This window comes from Manis pentadactyla, chromosome 2, assembly GCF_030020395.1.
Source record: "Manis pentadactyla isolate mManPen7 chromosome 2, mManPen7.hap1, whole genome shotgun sequence".
In the NCBI taxonomy this organism is placed as follows: domain Eukaryota; kingdom Metazoa; phylum Chordata; class Mammalia; order Pholidota; family Manidae; genus Manis; species Manis pentadactyla.
Window position 1 is genome coordinate 155,770,930 of NC_080020.1, and position 15,944 is coordinate 155,786,873.

At 54.6% G+C, this 15,944-nt stretch overlaps 1 protein-coding gene across 3 annotated transcripts in view; it reads right to left on the reverse strand.

Annotated features, from left to right (window-relative positions):
* The window catches only part of KCNIP3 (potassium voltage-gated channel interacting protein 3), a 75,935-nt gene that overhangs the window by 51,243 nt on the left and 8,748 nt on the right, over positions 1–15,944 (reverse strand). For all 3 annotated transcript variants that reach the window (XM_036880023.2, XM_036880021.2, XM_036880022.2), the window contains exon 2: positions 13,059–13,224. In XM_036880023.2, the coding sequence (XP_036735918.1) occupies positions 13,059–13,224 (166 nt within the window). The remainder of the gene's footprint in view (positions 1–13,058; positions 13,225–15,944) is intronic.

A 15,944-nucleotide genomic window follows, 5' to 3' on the forward strand; every position in this document is an offset into this window, starting at 1 on the left:
CTGGTAGAACCCTCAAAACCACCCTCCATTATACCCATTCAGTGGGTGAGGAAACCGAGGCTCAGAGAGACCTAGTCACTTGTCTAACATCACACACCAGTATAAAGCAGACCAATACGGGAACCCCCATGGTGGCAAGGGAGAAGGTGAAAGGCCACCCCATGGGTGCAGGTTGCCATGGGCACCTGACAACAACCTTCTTAATGCCCTCATTATCCTCATGACCATTTTACAGGTGAGGAAACTGAGGCTCAATGAGGTTAGAAGCAATTTGCTTCATGCAGAGCTATGTTAAGGATGTAATCAGGAGACAGAGGGGGATGGCTCTAATGCCATGGTAGCCTGCACAGGCAAACCAAAAACCAGGTCAGGGTCCGTGCAGGTGAAGCTAAGCTTTCCCAAGTAAGGCAACTGCTAAGCTATAGCCAATCAAATAATTCTCTGCTTTGCTCCTGCACCATCTCTATAAACACCCTTCCCCTGGCTCCTGTGGGTGGAGCACTCCTAACCACCTTCTCTTTGGCACTGCCCTTATTCAAATCAGTGCAGGCAAAGAGGAAGTCTTGAAACAAGTTTTAATGTGCCTCAGTTTACTTTTTAATAGCCATGAGTGGCAGAGGGGATATTGTGTTTGAAAGTGGTGGAAACAAAAATGGGCAGAGGAGCTGAACAGACAGTCCTCCAAAGAAGAAATTCAGATGGCCAACAGACACATGAAAAGATGCTCCACATTGCTAGTTATCAGAGAAATGCAAATTAAAACCACAATGAGATATCACCTCACACCAGTAAGGATGGCTACCATCCAAAAGACAAACAACAACAAATGTTGGTGAGGCTGTGGAGAAAGGGGAACCCCTCCTACACTGCTGGTGGGAATGTAAATTAGTTCAACCACTGTGGAAAGCAGTATGGAGGTTCCTCAAAATGCTCGAAATAGAAATACCATTTGACCCAGGAATTCCACTTCTAGGAATTTACCCTAAGAATGCAGCACTCCAGTTTGAAAAAGACAGATGCACCCCTATGTTTATTGCAGCACTATTTACAATAGCCAATAAATGGAAGCAACCTAAGTGTCCATCAGTAGATGAATGGATAAAGAATAAGTGGTACATATACACAATGGAATATTATTCAGCCATAAGAAGAAAACAAATCCTACAATTTGCAACAACATGGATGGAGCTAAAGGCTATTATGCTCAGTGAAATAAGCCAAGCGGAGAAAGACAAATACCAAATGATTTCACTCATCCGTGGAGTATAAGAACAAAGGAAAAACTGAAGGAACAAAACAGCAGCAGAATCAAAGAACCCAAGAATGGACTAACAGTTACCAAAGGGAAAGAGACTGGGGAGAATGGGAGGGTAGGGAGGGATAAGGGCAGGGAAGAAGAAAGGGGGTATTATGATTAGCATGTATAGTGTGGGGTGGGGGAGCAAGGGGAGGGCTGTGCAACACAGAGAAGACAAGTAGTGATTCTACAACATCTTACTATGCTGATGGACAGTGACTGTAATGGGGTTTGTTGGGGGGACTTGGGGTAGGGGAGAGCCTAGTAAACACAATGTTCTTCATGTTATTGTAGATTAATGATTAAAAAATTAAAAAAATAAAAAATAATAAACAACCTAGGTAATTGAAATGCACAATGAGAGATGAGAACCAATGGACCAAACAAATATCAGGTCAAGACATCTCTAGTCTAAGCTTCAGCAGTTCCTTGACTGTGCCAGGATTTAGAATGAGAACACAGTTAGGATTGTTTGTCCAGGTCTACAAGCATTACAGCTCCACTTACTGGGAGGCAGGCCTTTAAAAATGAGTATTTACTCTGTTTTCCATAAATACGATTGATTCCTTTTCAGCTATTGGCAGAATAAATTAAGTCTTGGTTAACAGCAACAATAAAAATTAATTACCAGAAAGAAAGTGGTGGAAACAAAGCCCAAAGAGCCTTGCAGGGCCTTTGAGTTCTGCTGGGGAAGTCTGTCTCTGGAGGGAGCAGCACTAAGCAGCAGGACCAAGTAGGGCCCAGTGGGTTTACAAGCCCATGATGCTGATAAGAAGCCAATGGTTGCCTCACTGGCCGAGGAGATGACCCCCAGGTGGTGGCTGTAGTGCCCTGATCTTAGTTTCATATACCAAGCAGTCTTATCTCAGCGGTCCTTTTATTTATATCCTCTCTAAAATTCCCTGTGTTTCTTTCCAGTCTGAATCTGCTTGGTCACTCTGCAGCTCCCTCTGGGGCCTTCGACAGGGCCTGGACACACACCAGAGCATGAGGTTGTCACCACACATGGCATGGTGCTTCGGCAATTCCAGCCAGCTGCACCCGACTTCCTCTGCACCCTGGAGTCTGTGCTGCCTTCACCTGGGGCCAGCGAGCACCCCCTCCCGGCTCCCAGACCCTCTCTACCTCTGACGTGCCTGTCCCTGGGCCCCTGCCTGGCTGCAGGGGGGTGTGTGGCCCAGGAGGCCGGCTCCCCCTTGTCTTGGTGTGGCTCCGCGTCTGCATCCACGTGTTCAGTGTGACTCTCCCCACTAAGTTTGGGCAGAAGCCCCAATGGCCAAGAACGGCTACACAGGCGGCACCAAGGGACCGGGAAGCCGGCTCTGTGACTTCCCCTTCCTCACCCACCAGAGGGCAGAAAAGGGGAAGCTTAGTGAGATGGACAGGGTGTCTTTGGAAAGACTGGTTGGCCTGCTGGCTGCCCTCTGACCCCTCCCTCCCACCCAAAGGCGTTCAGTCCTCTGTCCAGTTGAGGGACTCCCGGGAAGCCTGTGGGGATCTGGGCACGTGTTCCTGGAGTGTGGGCCATGCAGGGCCAGGTGGGTCTGACCCACACCTGGAAGAGGTCAGGGTGATGGCAGCCAGGGTGAGGGGAGGGAATGGGACACCCACCCAGCGATCACTCTGGGGGCAGAGGGTGCATTTCTGCGGAGCTCCCTTGGGCCTTGAGGAAGACAGCTGGGGGGAATCCATCCCCAAAGCTTCAGCCTCCTCAAAAAAGAGGAGAGGGGAAGGCTCAGCTGCCTGGAGCGAGGAGACAACAGCCTTGAGACAAGGCTAAGGGGCATCATGAGCAGGGACGGGAGGCGGCGCTGGCCTGGCCCCAGGAGCCAAGTGGGGAGCAGAGTGGAGAGGAATTGGCTCCCGGGCCCCTGCCCATGTTCTGCCTCCTTCTCCTCCTCAGGCCTGAGCTGAGGCAAAGGGCGGGGCAGCCCCGGGTGAGTGAGGGTCTGGAGCTCTGAGACTGAGTCAGAAAGGATTCCCTGAGTACTCGCTAACACCCAAAAGATGACCCCAGGATCTGCACAAAATTCTATCCAAAGGGCAGGGATGAGCCATTCCACGGGGCGGAATGAAAGGGTCTGAGGTGACAGAGGATCAGGCGTCCTAGCTTGTGCCATACATGGGTATCAAGCATTTGTGTTTTTAGCAGCCGCCCACATCTTCTCATCCACATCTTAGGGTTCACACCCAGCCCGCTCCTGGCCGCCTCGCTCCTTGCTTGCAGGTAGATCCTTCCCACCCGCAACCACACTGCGACTCCCAAAACCAGCATCCTGCAAAGCTGCAAGGAGCTCAGAGGCGGACCAGCAAGCTCCAGCCTTTGGGGATGTTTTTATGTCTTTTGTCAGATGAGAGACTTGAGGCCCAGGGAGGCAGACTGCATCCTTACATGACACAGGCCTGCAGTATCCTCTCTATTTTTTGAGACAGACTGAGACAGACACATGTGGAGAGAATGAGAGAAAGCCCCCATGAGCCCACAAGCATATCAGGCAGGGAAGAAGTTTGGAAAGAGGTGCATGAAGCTCCCAGGCAATCAAGACTCCCATTTATTGAAATTCCAATGAGCAAGAGCTGTCACCGACCCTCCCAGCCATGCTATGGAGTTGGGACATATGTCCCAGCTATTAACATATGTGTCCGCTGGATAGGCAAGGGGCTGAGGCTGAGTGTGGTCAGGAGGGGTACTCGAGATGAGTAGCTGTAGGACCAGCTGGTAGAGTCACAGCTGGAAGCCTGGTGATGCCAGGCGTGTCCCTCTGCCTCTGAGCGTGGCCACCAGGCATCTCTCCTCACAGGGAAGCAGCCCAGAGCCCACCATCTCTAAAGTCCCATCCTCCCCAGAACAACCACCTGGATTGGGGAGTTAGCAGCTGGGAGGCAGGGCTGAGGCGCAGCCCACTGGTAACCTCGGGCTCTCGTTTGCAGCAGCACCAATTGGTCTGAGCTTCACCTTAGAGGCCCCTGAGGTTGCCGCCCGGGCTTGAGACTCAGTCCTCCACCTGATCTCTCCCTGAAAACCATTATATCAGAATCCTGTCTTCTTGTTCCTAGAGATTTATTTGCTTGTAAGTATTTTAAACCATTACTATTTGACCGAATGTTGAGGTGATTGATTATATGTTCAATGTTATGTTTTTATTCTTCTTAAAACATTATTCATTAATTTGACAAGGATGTAGCATACCAGGCTCTATGCTAGGCACTCAGGCTAGGCCAGATAGCAGGATGGTGGACAAGGTCCCTGCTCCCAAAGAGGGGACAAAGGCCAGGCTTCTCAGCCCTGCCCCCTTGGGGTTGGCACTTTGTCCCTCGGCTTCCAGGAGTATCTTTGGGCAGCGCAAGCAGCTTTTCACTTTGGCTAAAAAGCTTATGTGTCACATGTCTGCCCTGACTCATTGACGCATCTTTATGTGTTAGGGATTTAATTTGATATCGCTGTAAGGAATCACGTGATTTATTTGGCCTACTTCCCTTGGCATCCCTCCAATAACAGGATGGGTCACGAGGGCCAAGAAGCCCCAAGCAGCTGAGGGTCTCTCCTTGCAGAGTCTGAAGCTCCTGAAGCCACCCCTCACTAGGGTGTCCTGCCAAGAAAATCAGGTCCCCACATGCTGGAGCCCCCTCTTCCTGTGTCCGCCTCCTGGTCCCCAGAGCCAAGCCTCAGTCTTGGTCCTGCTGGACGCTTGAGCCCCACCCTGGTGAGGGGCCAGGGATGCAAAGCAGAAGCGGGACCTGGCCTGCTATACAGTCACTCCCACCCCAGGCTCCTCCCCAGCCCTGAGTCCGAGAGCATGGGCTCCATTGGAGCCCCCCTTGCGCCCCAGCCAGAAAGTCCATTTTGTTGGTTTTTACAGATTTTGAAAGATGGCTAGCACTGACTGAGGACTTGCTATACACAGGGCCTTCTACACACTTGCCCATTTTCTTTAATCCTTGCTGTAGCTGTCATATCTGTCTCTGATGGTGGAGGAGAAGGGTCCCAGTGAGGAAGGGAGGAGGGGAGAGGGCCACGTGCACAAGGCAGGTGGAGTGGCTCCCCCAAGCCTGGGCTGGGCCCCCTCCCCGCCTCCTTTCCCCACCAGGCCCAGAGTGGGAGAGCCCTAGTTGGCACTCACTGCCTGCCCGTCACAGGGCAGGGCTCCGAGCCTGGGGGTCCCTTCCGGTTTTGCTTTCAGAGCCACTGCCCCCCTGATCACCTCGGCCCCATTCAAGGCAGGCACAGTTCTGGGCCCCAAACCTGCCTCTTTCTCCACCCTCCACCCCAGTCCTGCTAAAGCAGCGCTCACCTCGAGCCAGGTTCCCAGAGAGGAAGCGGAAGAAGAAGCTGATGGTGTTGCCCAGGTGCTCCTTGCAGCCATGCTGGCACTCCCGCAGCCTCAGCCCAGGCCCCCGGGCCACCCCTCGCCCCGCCATGCCTGCACCTGCTGACCTAGGGCCCGGCCACCGTACGGGCCACCCCAGCCTGCTCTGTCCCTCCTCCGCCCGCCTCTCCCCAACCCGACACTCAGTCTTCCTTCTAGAATTCTCTCTGTCTCTATCTCTCTCCCACTTCTGGTCTGTCTGCCTCTCAATCCCAGTGTTGGTTTCAGCTTCTCCCTCGTTCTCCTGGCCTCCCTGGCCTGGCCTCCCCTCCTCTGTTTTCTGTCTCCACCTGCTCTCTGGCCTTTCCCAGACCACCTGCCCTCGGCCTGGAGCTCCCAGGGGCCGGCCAGTGGTCACCCTGCACCTGCCTGACTCCTCAGGACCTGAGCTCACTCCTCCTGGAGGCAGAAGGGCTCCTGCAGCTTCCTGGGCTGGGAGGGGGGGAGGGTGGGTGGGGACTGCTCCTGAGCTCCCAGCACCCACGGCGGAGGTGCCACTGGTGTGACTTTTGGCTGAGGGTGCGATCTCACTGCAAAGGGGCCTCACCCAGGTCCCAAGGCTTCTCTGCAGCCAGAAATGGAGCAATTTTGCTCTCACCCAGTACCCTGCATGGGAGGCTCAGTAGTCAGGGGCCCTGGACCAAGCTGGAGGATGTGTAAGGCCCTGGTTGTTGACTATCTCTTGACCTCTGACCTTTGCTCACTGACCCCATCCCCTAGAGAGTGGAGAATGCAGAGATGGGATGGGGTCCCCCTGATTGGAGGATGAGGAAAAACCAGGTATATGACTGGAGCAGAAACTTCTGGCCAAGCCCTGCCACCCAAATTTATTGAACATCCAGTGTATGCCAGGCAGCTTGCTAAGGTCCTTCTAGGCACCAGTGCATTCAGTCATCAAAACAACCCTACAACGTATGTGTAGCAGAGAATGCCACTTCAGCATTCATTCTCCTTTGCTTTTTCACCTACAGAATTCATATTTGTTGGAGGTGGAAATGTGCCCAGCTTAAAAAACTACAATTCCCCACCCTCCCTGCTGTCAGGGTGTCAGTTTTGGCCAATGAAGTGTAGGCGTAAATCTTTCAGAGATGTCTGTGAGAGTTTGCTTTCCTGATATAGGCACTCCCTCTACCTTCTTCCTTCTACCCAGTTTCTCCTTCCTCTTGCCTGGAACAAAGCCATGATGGCTGGAGCCAAAGCAACTACCTTGCAACTGTGAGGGACAGGACAAAAAAATACGAAGATTTTTCATTCTGACATTCCCAGACTGCTAAACTAGTGCCAGCAAGGGCCTACCCCAGATTTCTCTTATAGGAGAAACATACTCCTGTCTTAAGCCACTATTATTTGTGATTTCTGTCATACATAAGTGCAGCCAATCAAAATATTCCCTCCAAAGAGAAATATGAATGCTTGCACCTTGCACTTCCAGCCAGTAAGCAAAGTGTTTGATGAGCCTTCTCGTGTGCCACAGGGAAGCATGCTACTCCAGATTATTTCCTGAGAGCGTGAAAAGACTGCATACAAGCAACTCTGTCCCTTGGGCCTGATGACCCAGCACATTCAAGGGTGCACAATGTGCTCAAGGCAGGTAGGAGGCTCTGCAGGGCCCATGGCTGTCTCCATTAGGAGTGCTCCTTGGTCTCTTCTGGTTTGGGGCAAAGCTGTGCTTCCTCTAACAAAGATCTCTTTTGACATACAGCCCACAGCTAACTACTGGGCTCTCACGGAGATGGAATGCCTGACTGGCATACACCAGGTAGCCAGGAGATACGACAGGCTCAGGTAAGGGTAGAAACAGGTGCTCAGACCTTCAGGGTACCTGCTGCACTGCCGTCTTTCCCCCAGCCCACACCCATGGCCTTGTACTGAGTCCCTAAAGCTTTTTGTAGAGGAAAAGCTTTCGTATGTAATTTATAGACAGAGCTGCAAGATGAGCACCAGCTCAGCGGGGAAGGACAGTGAAGGGGAATCCTCCTGATGGGAAGAACTTGAGTCCATCTGATGGCCCATGTTGCCTGGAAGACAAGATGGCCTGAGGTACAGATTCACATTGACTCATGGGTGGTTGTTAGCCATTTGTTCAGGGGTCAGGGCAGGGAGGGAAGAAGACTGGAGTGGTGACCAGGAGGTGTGAGAAGGTCACAGTCCTTTGTGGACAACTCAGCAGTCAGGTGGACAAGATGGCCCACCTGTGCAATGTCAGCCTTAGTCCCCGTTGCTCGGCACTGCTCATGAAGAAGGGCCAGGGTGGACTGGACTGAGATTACTTATGGGTTCCATGAAAGAACTTTTCCAGGCAGGGCTGTTGTCAAGTGCCCAGCGGGCCAGCAGAGAGACAAGCCAGCCACTAGGTGGCATGTCGGCTACACTGCATCCCCTCCAGCCTGGCAGGGGCCATCATTTCTCCTCTTGGAACTGGCACCCATTCTGGGTTTTGGATTTCTGCCTGTCCTGCTTCAGCCAGCACCACCCATCCATCACAGTGTTCCACTCATCATAGTTCCTGACCAAGGGGCTCATTTGACAATAGAGGGGTGTGGCCAAAGGCCAGTGCTTACAAGACCCACTGGCCTGACGCTGTTCCCCATGCCCAGAAGCAGCTGGCTGTACAGAACAGTGGAAAAGCCTACAGCACACCTGGCTCCGGCACCAGCCATGAGGCTCAGGTGTTGTCCTGCCAGATGCCGGGTGTATCACTGTGCATGCTGTTTCTCCTCCTGCCACAGTAGTGGCTCCAGGAACCCAGGGAAGAGGGGGCAGTGGGCCCTCACACCCGTGCCCAGCCACCCCTTGCGCACTTTTGCTTCTCATAGCTAATTCTCTGGGCTCTGGATTAGAGGTTTCAAATCCCAAAGGAGGAGTGCCCCCTTCCCCAGTGGGGACACACCAGCAGTCCTGCTGAATTGGAAGCTGAGACTGCCACCTGGCAATTTGGGCTCCTCATACCACTTAGACAACTGACGTAAAAGGGTGTTGGGCTGGGCAAATGGTCCTGATTATCCAGGGGAGAAGGCATTGCAGCTACACGGGGCAAGGGAAGGGGCACTGTGTCTCAAATGTAGCGAATTCCCCAGGGAACCCATTAACATTGCCACATACAGTGATGAACATTAGTGGGGGGTTATAGGCAGGACAACCGAGGGCGTACATCCCTCAGAAGAGAGAGTTTGGATCACTCCAAGGCCTCTTAGCTGAGGCCCCTGTGATGGATTAAGGATGGCCACAAATATCCTACCACAACCTCACAGAAAGACAGAGTCTGCTTCCCCTCCTCTTGAATCTGGGCGGAGCCTACGACTTGTTCTGCCCAACAGCAAGCAGTGGAAGTGATGCTGTGTGAGCTCTGGAGCCTACACTTCAAAAGCCTTTTGTGCCTTTACTGGAATGGCCACTCTTGGAAGCCAGCCGTCCCCTACCCGGAGACCACCATGCTGTGAGGACGCCCAAGCTGCAGTGTGGAGAGAGACAGGCCCTGAGGCACCAGACATGTGAGTGCAGCCTTCCTGGCCCTTCGAACCCAGCCCAGCTACCAGCTCAACAGAGGCAAGTGAATAATCACAACAAATGCCATGTGGAGTAGAAGACCCATCCAGGGGAGGCCAGCCCAGTGCCTGACCCCAGAAGCGAGAGCAAATAAAATGGTTGTTGTTCAAAGTCACTACATCTGGGGGTATTTTCTTAGGTAATAAAAGTAACTGAAACATCCCTCTCTCAAACATACTCCCTCCAGAGAAATCCTCTTCATAACCATCTCCCCTCAGACTCCAACCATTCAACTTTCTACTTTTGATGAAGGTGAAACTTCCAGAACCTTGTGACCAGTTTTCAGATAAATCCTTGAAAATTCGCATCTGATCTGGCATCTTACTTTGAAACATGATATCAAGTGTATTTTGGTGTGTCAAACACATTAAAATTCTGTTTGCATATTATATATATCCTTATAGATTACAGACAAGTAATTTACCTTTTTGTCCTCACACCTTTATACTACTTTTTTTTATTAGGGATGCTGGTGATGATGACTTTATGATTTTACATGAGGTTGACAGAAGCTCAGGAGAAATGACAGCCAGGGGTGGATGCAGTAGCTGATGAGAATTTGGGTCTCCACTTTGGGGGCAGGGGCAGAATATGTCTTGGGTTGTAGAGCACTTTCTAGAACAGCAGGCAGGGCCCTGGCCTTGCTGCTTCCAGGCCTCTGCCTCACATCCTCCAGGGCTTCTGCAAACCTCCCAACAGCCTAGAATTAATGCCTCTCTGCTTAACCCAGCCAGCCTGGCTGGGTTCAGTTGTCTGCCGCCAAGGTCCCTGTTATTCTGTGGTGAAGTTATTGCAGTTTTAGTCGAAGTAACCTAGTTCCCACTGCCCTTGTGGGGAGCCGGACTTGAGAAGCCAGTCTGTCCAGCTGGGGGAGAGGCACCTGGCGTTCTGACAGGAAGGGCTTTCAGAGGCTGGGAGGCATGCAGAGCAGGTCGGAGTCCCAGCCTCTGGGCCGTTAGGGATGGGACCCCGGTGTTGGGGAGGGATGCACTCCTTGGCCATGGGTGGGCACCCCTGCCCTGTGCTCCCCGCTTCCTGGGCTCATCCATCTTAGAGGCTGTCACTGCTGACCGACTCCCAAATCCACGTTGGGGCTTTCACAGTCCAGGAGTGACTGCCAGGGTGTGGCGGCAGCTAGTCCAGCTGTTTCCCTTAGCACTCCCAGCCCCTGAGACCCACTCACTCCTTGATGACACTTCCCAAGCCTCAGGGACACCCCCTGCATCTTATTGGGCCTGGGCCTTGGCTTCTGCTTCTCGCCATCCCAGAAACAGGTCTCTCTGGCCCACTTGTGCTGAGTGGAAAACCCCCAGCAACAAGGGTGCAGTGTCAGCCTCCTGCCGCCCCCCCCACAGACACCTGCTGCTCAGGAGAGTGCAGCTGGGCCTCACTGAGTGCACAGACAGAGCTGCGCTGAATAGCGCCACTGTTCTCTGCACCCAGAGCCCATGGGGGCTCCTGCAGTGGCAGGGGACCTCATCTGTGCCCAGCTCAGCATCTCACCCATGTACAAAGCCCTCAGGGTGGCCATGCTGGCAGTGCCATCCTTGAGGCACATGCAGGGACAGGTCTGGACTAAGGAGATGAGACCTGAAGTTATGCCCACGGGAGACCAAGGGTCCGCTGGTGTCCCAACTCCTCAAGTTTGAGGGGGGCTGCTGCCTCCACTGACCCCAGAGTCTCCCTCTTCCCTCAGCTCTGAGAGTAAAGACACGGAAGAAACACTCCAGGTGGGCACCCTGCCCAGAGCCCATGGGAAATGCTCCCAGCCAGAGCCCTCACTTAGCACCTAATGCCCTTGTGACCTGCTGAGTCATGTGACCTCCCTGAACTCTTCAGTAAAACAGAGTGATCCAAAATACCTGCCTCACCCAACAAAGAGGATCCTATTTTTCCATGCTTCCCCTATACTCTTGTGCCTGGCATGGAGTCTGACAACATGTCCATGCAGGGGAGTGCCGGGCTGGGCACTGCTCCCCATCCCCCCAGCTACCGCAGGGCTGTGACAGTGAGCACGGCCTGACAGCACCCTGAGCAATGTGTCAAAGGCCCTCCCTCTAGGAAGCCACCCTGAGCTAAAGGAGGGACACATGGGTGTGGTCCCTTTGGTGGTCCACTCGGCCCCCTCTCGTTACGACCTTGAACTCACCGAGCCTGCCCCTCACCTCGGTTTTCTCTGGGTGCACCCACACTCAGGTGTGCAAAAAGCCTCAGCAAGGGGGTGGCGCACCCCACCCCAGCCCTGTCATGAAGCACCACTGTATGCCTAAATGCTGGCAATTGGAGCCAAGGCCCACCAGGAGAGAGGCCTGGGGGTGGGAGAGCAGGGAGGAGAGGATCAGGGCAGGTGAGACAGAGACAGTAAGGCCAGGAGGGCTGCAAGGTCCACAGGTGAAGCATGCACTGCTGCCAAGAAAACCCTGGATGATGTAGGCCTGGAGGGAATCTGAGCCTCAACAATGCTAAGCAGGTCAGTGGGAGCTGACCCCAGCCCACCGGTGCACATGGCTGGCCGCGCAGAGGGGTCCTGGCTTACCTCTGCTCTTGGTTTCTCCCTGGATTATTTTTATCCCGCCGCAGAAAAAACAGTACCATGAAGATGTGAGCTTCCCAGTTATTTGCATGAACTTTTACTGTCTTCATATTTCTGCCACAGGCAGAATCTATCCCCCCAAGAAGTTGGGAGTGCATGTGGCCCCACATACATGTTCATGTGCACCAGTGCGGCTAAGAGAGGCCACTGTGGGGAAGGGAAGGGTGGAGAACAAATGTCAGCCAGGGTGACAGGGCAGCACAGATGGGCAGGGACTCCGGGGAAGCAGAGGGAGGGCTGGAGTCTCCCGGGAGCACCCTGGAGCAGGGCTTCAGATAAAGGACAAGGATCTGGCCTGTGCAGCCACTTCCCCTCACACGCAATGGAGGTGACTGCCAGCTGCTGCGCCGGATGCTGGCCCTGCCCCCAGGTGATCCCTTCCATGCCCTGTCCCTGTGGAGCCTGGGAGTCTGGGGGCATGATTATGCCCATTCTCCAGTTAAGGAGACTGAGGCTCTTGGAAATCACACAGACAGCAGCTGAGACAACCAACAAGATGTGCGACAAGGTGCATGTGTCTGCACCTTTTCCTTAAAGTAAAGGAGGTGGACTCACTGCACCTTGTGTGTGTGATCATACGAGTGGGGGTGTGTGCACCCACATGAGCATGGTGGGTGGGTGTGCATATGAGCATGTGGTGTGTGCACGAGTCTAAGAGTGCAGGGGCTGCACGCAGTCACCTCTGCATCTCTGGCTGCATCACATTCAGCAAACACCAGATGCCACCAGCAAGGAGTACAGGGCAGCCATTTCTGCCAGTCCCTCCCCAACATGCAGAAAGCTGCCCTGGAGAAGGGGCTCTGGGCAGGACCCAGGCCAGGGCACTCTCTTCACCAGGCCTCTGCACACATTAGTTCCTATCTTCAAATGTGCCCTGCCCATGGGGATCTACACCCGCTCTACAGAGCATGAGTGAGTCGCCCAGCTTGGTTACTCAGCTGGTGCGGGTGGGCGGAGTGAGCTGGGCCTGTTAGACTCTGCAGCCTGTTGCTATCCTCCCAGCCCCCACGTGGAACACCCAGCACAGTCACAGTCCTCTGTCCCCACCCCCATGGGTCCTGCCTTGAGCTCAGTGCCTTGTAGGAACAGGTGCTCAATGAATGGGGGTAGGGCAGGAACACATGGAAATGCACCTCCCATCAGAGGCAGAGGTGGTGTGCCCTGGGCTGGTGTCCCGGGGTGGTCTCTGAGCCCCCAGACAGGATGGAGCTCAGGGCAGACCCCACCCGGCCCCATGCCCGCCCCCAGCCCCTACCTGAGCCCTGAGGGGCCGTGCTGGACAGGACCCACTTGACCAAGCAGCACCGCATCAGGGCCTGCCGCGTAAGCCGTGGCCTCTGCCACTTGACGCCCTCCTTCTTGCTTAGCGGGGTGTGCCCGGGGTCCCCCAGGAGGCTGCCGTCTGACACCTTCATCACCTCCTACAACAGGAACAGGCAGAGCAGCCCTGAGTCCTTGCTCACAGAGGGCACCTCCAGGTTGTCCCCAGGCTGGCTCGGGCCTCTGGGCAAGGCTGTCCTTGACGTCCCCCAAGTTCTTGCTTTCTAGGGGTGTGTGCCAGGAGCCCCTGGTCCCATGGAGAGCTCCCAGGTCTCTGTCGGCCCTGGCACTGGTCATCTCTTGTCCCACCCCTCAGCGGCCCCACTCTCTCTGAGAGCCCTCTGTCACTGTGGGACAAGGCCACCCCGCAGGCACAGTGTCCACTAGAAAAGCAGCGCCAGGGCTCCAGATTAGAGGAGTGGGCTGAGAATGACAAGCAAGGCCACTCCAGACTCTGTGTACCCCAACCTCCCACACATGCCCTGCCAGCCACATCTGGTCATCCGCCTCATTCCTGTGCAGCAGTGCTGGGGAAGAAGCCTCTGGCCTTTTAGACTCTTTCATGCCCTCAGTGGGGGCTTTCCTGAAATGGGGGATAAGACAAAGGTACAGATGTGCCCGATATTTTGGAGTTTGTGCAAATGTCCTGGTGAGGGGAAGCTGGCCTCGTGCTTCCTGCAGGCTCCAGACAGGCAGGAGACCCCAGCAGCTGCTGAGCTGGCTCACGGCCTCATGAGGCCAGTTCATGTTTAGGGCAGGGCAGTGGGCCTCCTTGCCAGCTTTTGGTCATGTGGCTGCACAGACAGGGCAATATCCAAACCCCTTATCCCGACTTTAGGGGCCTTCCCTAGCCAGGCCCCAGCTGCCAGATCTCCCTCTTGTACTTGTCACTCCCAAGCCACCTCCCCAACACACACCCTCGGCAACACCCCATATTCCTCCCCTCTCCAGGCTCACCCTGGCGATGAGGGTCGGTGGTGCTCAGAGCTGCAGCAAGGGTGAGCATTCACCATGCTGATGGGGCAGAAACGGGGTGGGCAGGGGCGAGCGGGGGTCTCAGGGAGCCAGGGATGCTGAGTGAGGCCTCCTACACACACACACACACACACACACACACACACAGGTCATGCCCAGCCTATCAGAGGACCTTCTCCATTATTAATGATCTTATTCAGGAGAGAAATGGCCTCAATGAATAAAGTCTTTATTTCAGTCCAGGAAGTGGGTAGGGGGAAGATGGGCCCTGGCACTTCATTAGCTCAGTGGGGGCTTTCCTGAAATGGGGGATAAGACAAAGGTACAGATGTGCCCTACATTCTTTGCTGCAGGCCCTGCACGGGGGTTTGGTGGGGAACGTCACAGGGAGAAACACGTGCAACTCAGAACCACTGGCAGGGTCTATGTGTGGGGACCTGTTTCATCTCAGGACGGTGCTGGTGCTGGCTGCCAGGCTGCCCTGGAGGAGCCTGGGGCTGTCACAGAGATTTGGTCTTGTAGCCCAGGATTCTGTCCTCCTGGGAAGGCTGGAAGGCCCACAGGGCAGGGATGAGCTCCCTTCAGCCATTCTGTGCAATCTGTTCTGGGCCTCCGTGTCATCAAGACAACCCCTGAGGTCAGCAACAGCACCCCATTTTAAAGGTGAGGAAACTAATTCCTGGGGAAGTTTGGGGAATGCCAAGGCCACACTGTACTCGGGGTCCCCTGGCTCCAAAGTCTAGGTGGTCTTGGCCACAAGCTGTGCTGCTGGGAAGGCCCCTGGAGAGGACGTGCATGTTGGGGAGGGGCTCCCAAGCCCCCTAACCATGTCAGAGTTACAGTTCACGAAATGTCCTGTTGCCTTCCTGGGCTAAGGAGCACCTGTATGTGTGCTCTCCCCAGCGGAGAGGGCTGGGCGGCAGGTTGTGGCAGGAGCCCTGAGCCTCCCCCTACCTGCAGGCCTGTCTGTCTGGAAGAGGGTCTGACAGCTGTCCAGTAATCTTAATAGCGACACCAAGTGCCCAGCTTCTGACTTGGGAAGCTCTTAGGCAGTGAAGGGAGGGAGCCCAGAGAGTGGACACATGAGCCCCCTCACTCCATGGTGCCGCTGTGCCAGGAGGTGAGAGTTGAAGAGGAGAGCTGGGTCAGTGAGGAGACCCCAACACAGATTACATCCCTTTCACCCCTGCTTGGAGCCCCCACGACTTCCTGCTGCATTTCAAATAAAACCCCAGTACCTGGGTCCCCCCCACAGCTAAACCCTGCCTGACCCCAGCCAGCTGCTCATCTGCCCATCACCAACTACTCTGCTCTCCACACTCCCTGGCTCGCTCCCACACGACCACCTTGCACCTGCTGCTCCCGTCACCTGCACACCCCCCACCCCACCTGCACACCCCTCACCCCACCTGTACACCCCCAACCCCACCTGCACACCCCTCACCCCACCTGTACAACCCACCCCACCTGTGTGCTTCTGCCCCACTCCTGAGCACACACTCCTGCCTCCACCTGCACACCTTTCCCCCACTGGACGTGGAGGCCCAACTCCTCCCTCTCAGGTCTCACTCAGGTGTCAGGTCCCAGAAGCGTCCCTCCCCCATCACCCACCCCTATGCAAGCTCCATCTCAGCACCTGCTGTGCTTCAAGGCACATACAACTTTCGACATTATCCTATTTATTTATTTTCTGGTGCATTTTCTCTCTCTTCCTCCCAGAACGTCAGGTCAAAGAGCTGGCCTAGTCCCCTGCATTCAAGTGACCCTCACTTCCAAAACTCAACAAAGAGCAAAGCATCTAGTCAGAAAATGGCCAAAAGATGTACACTGACATTTCACCAAAGAG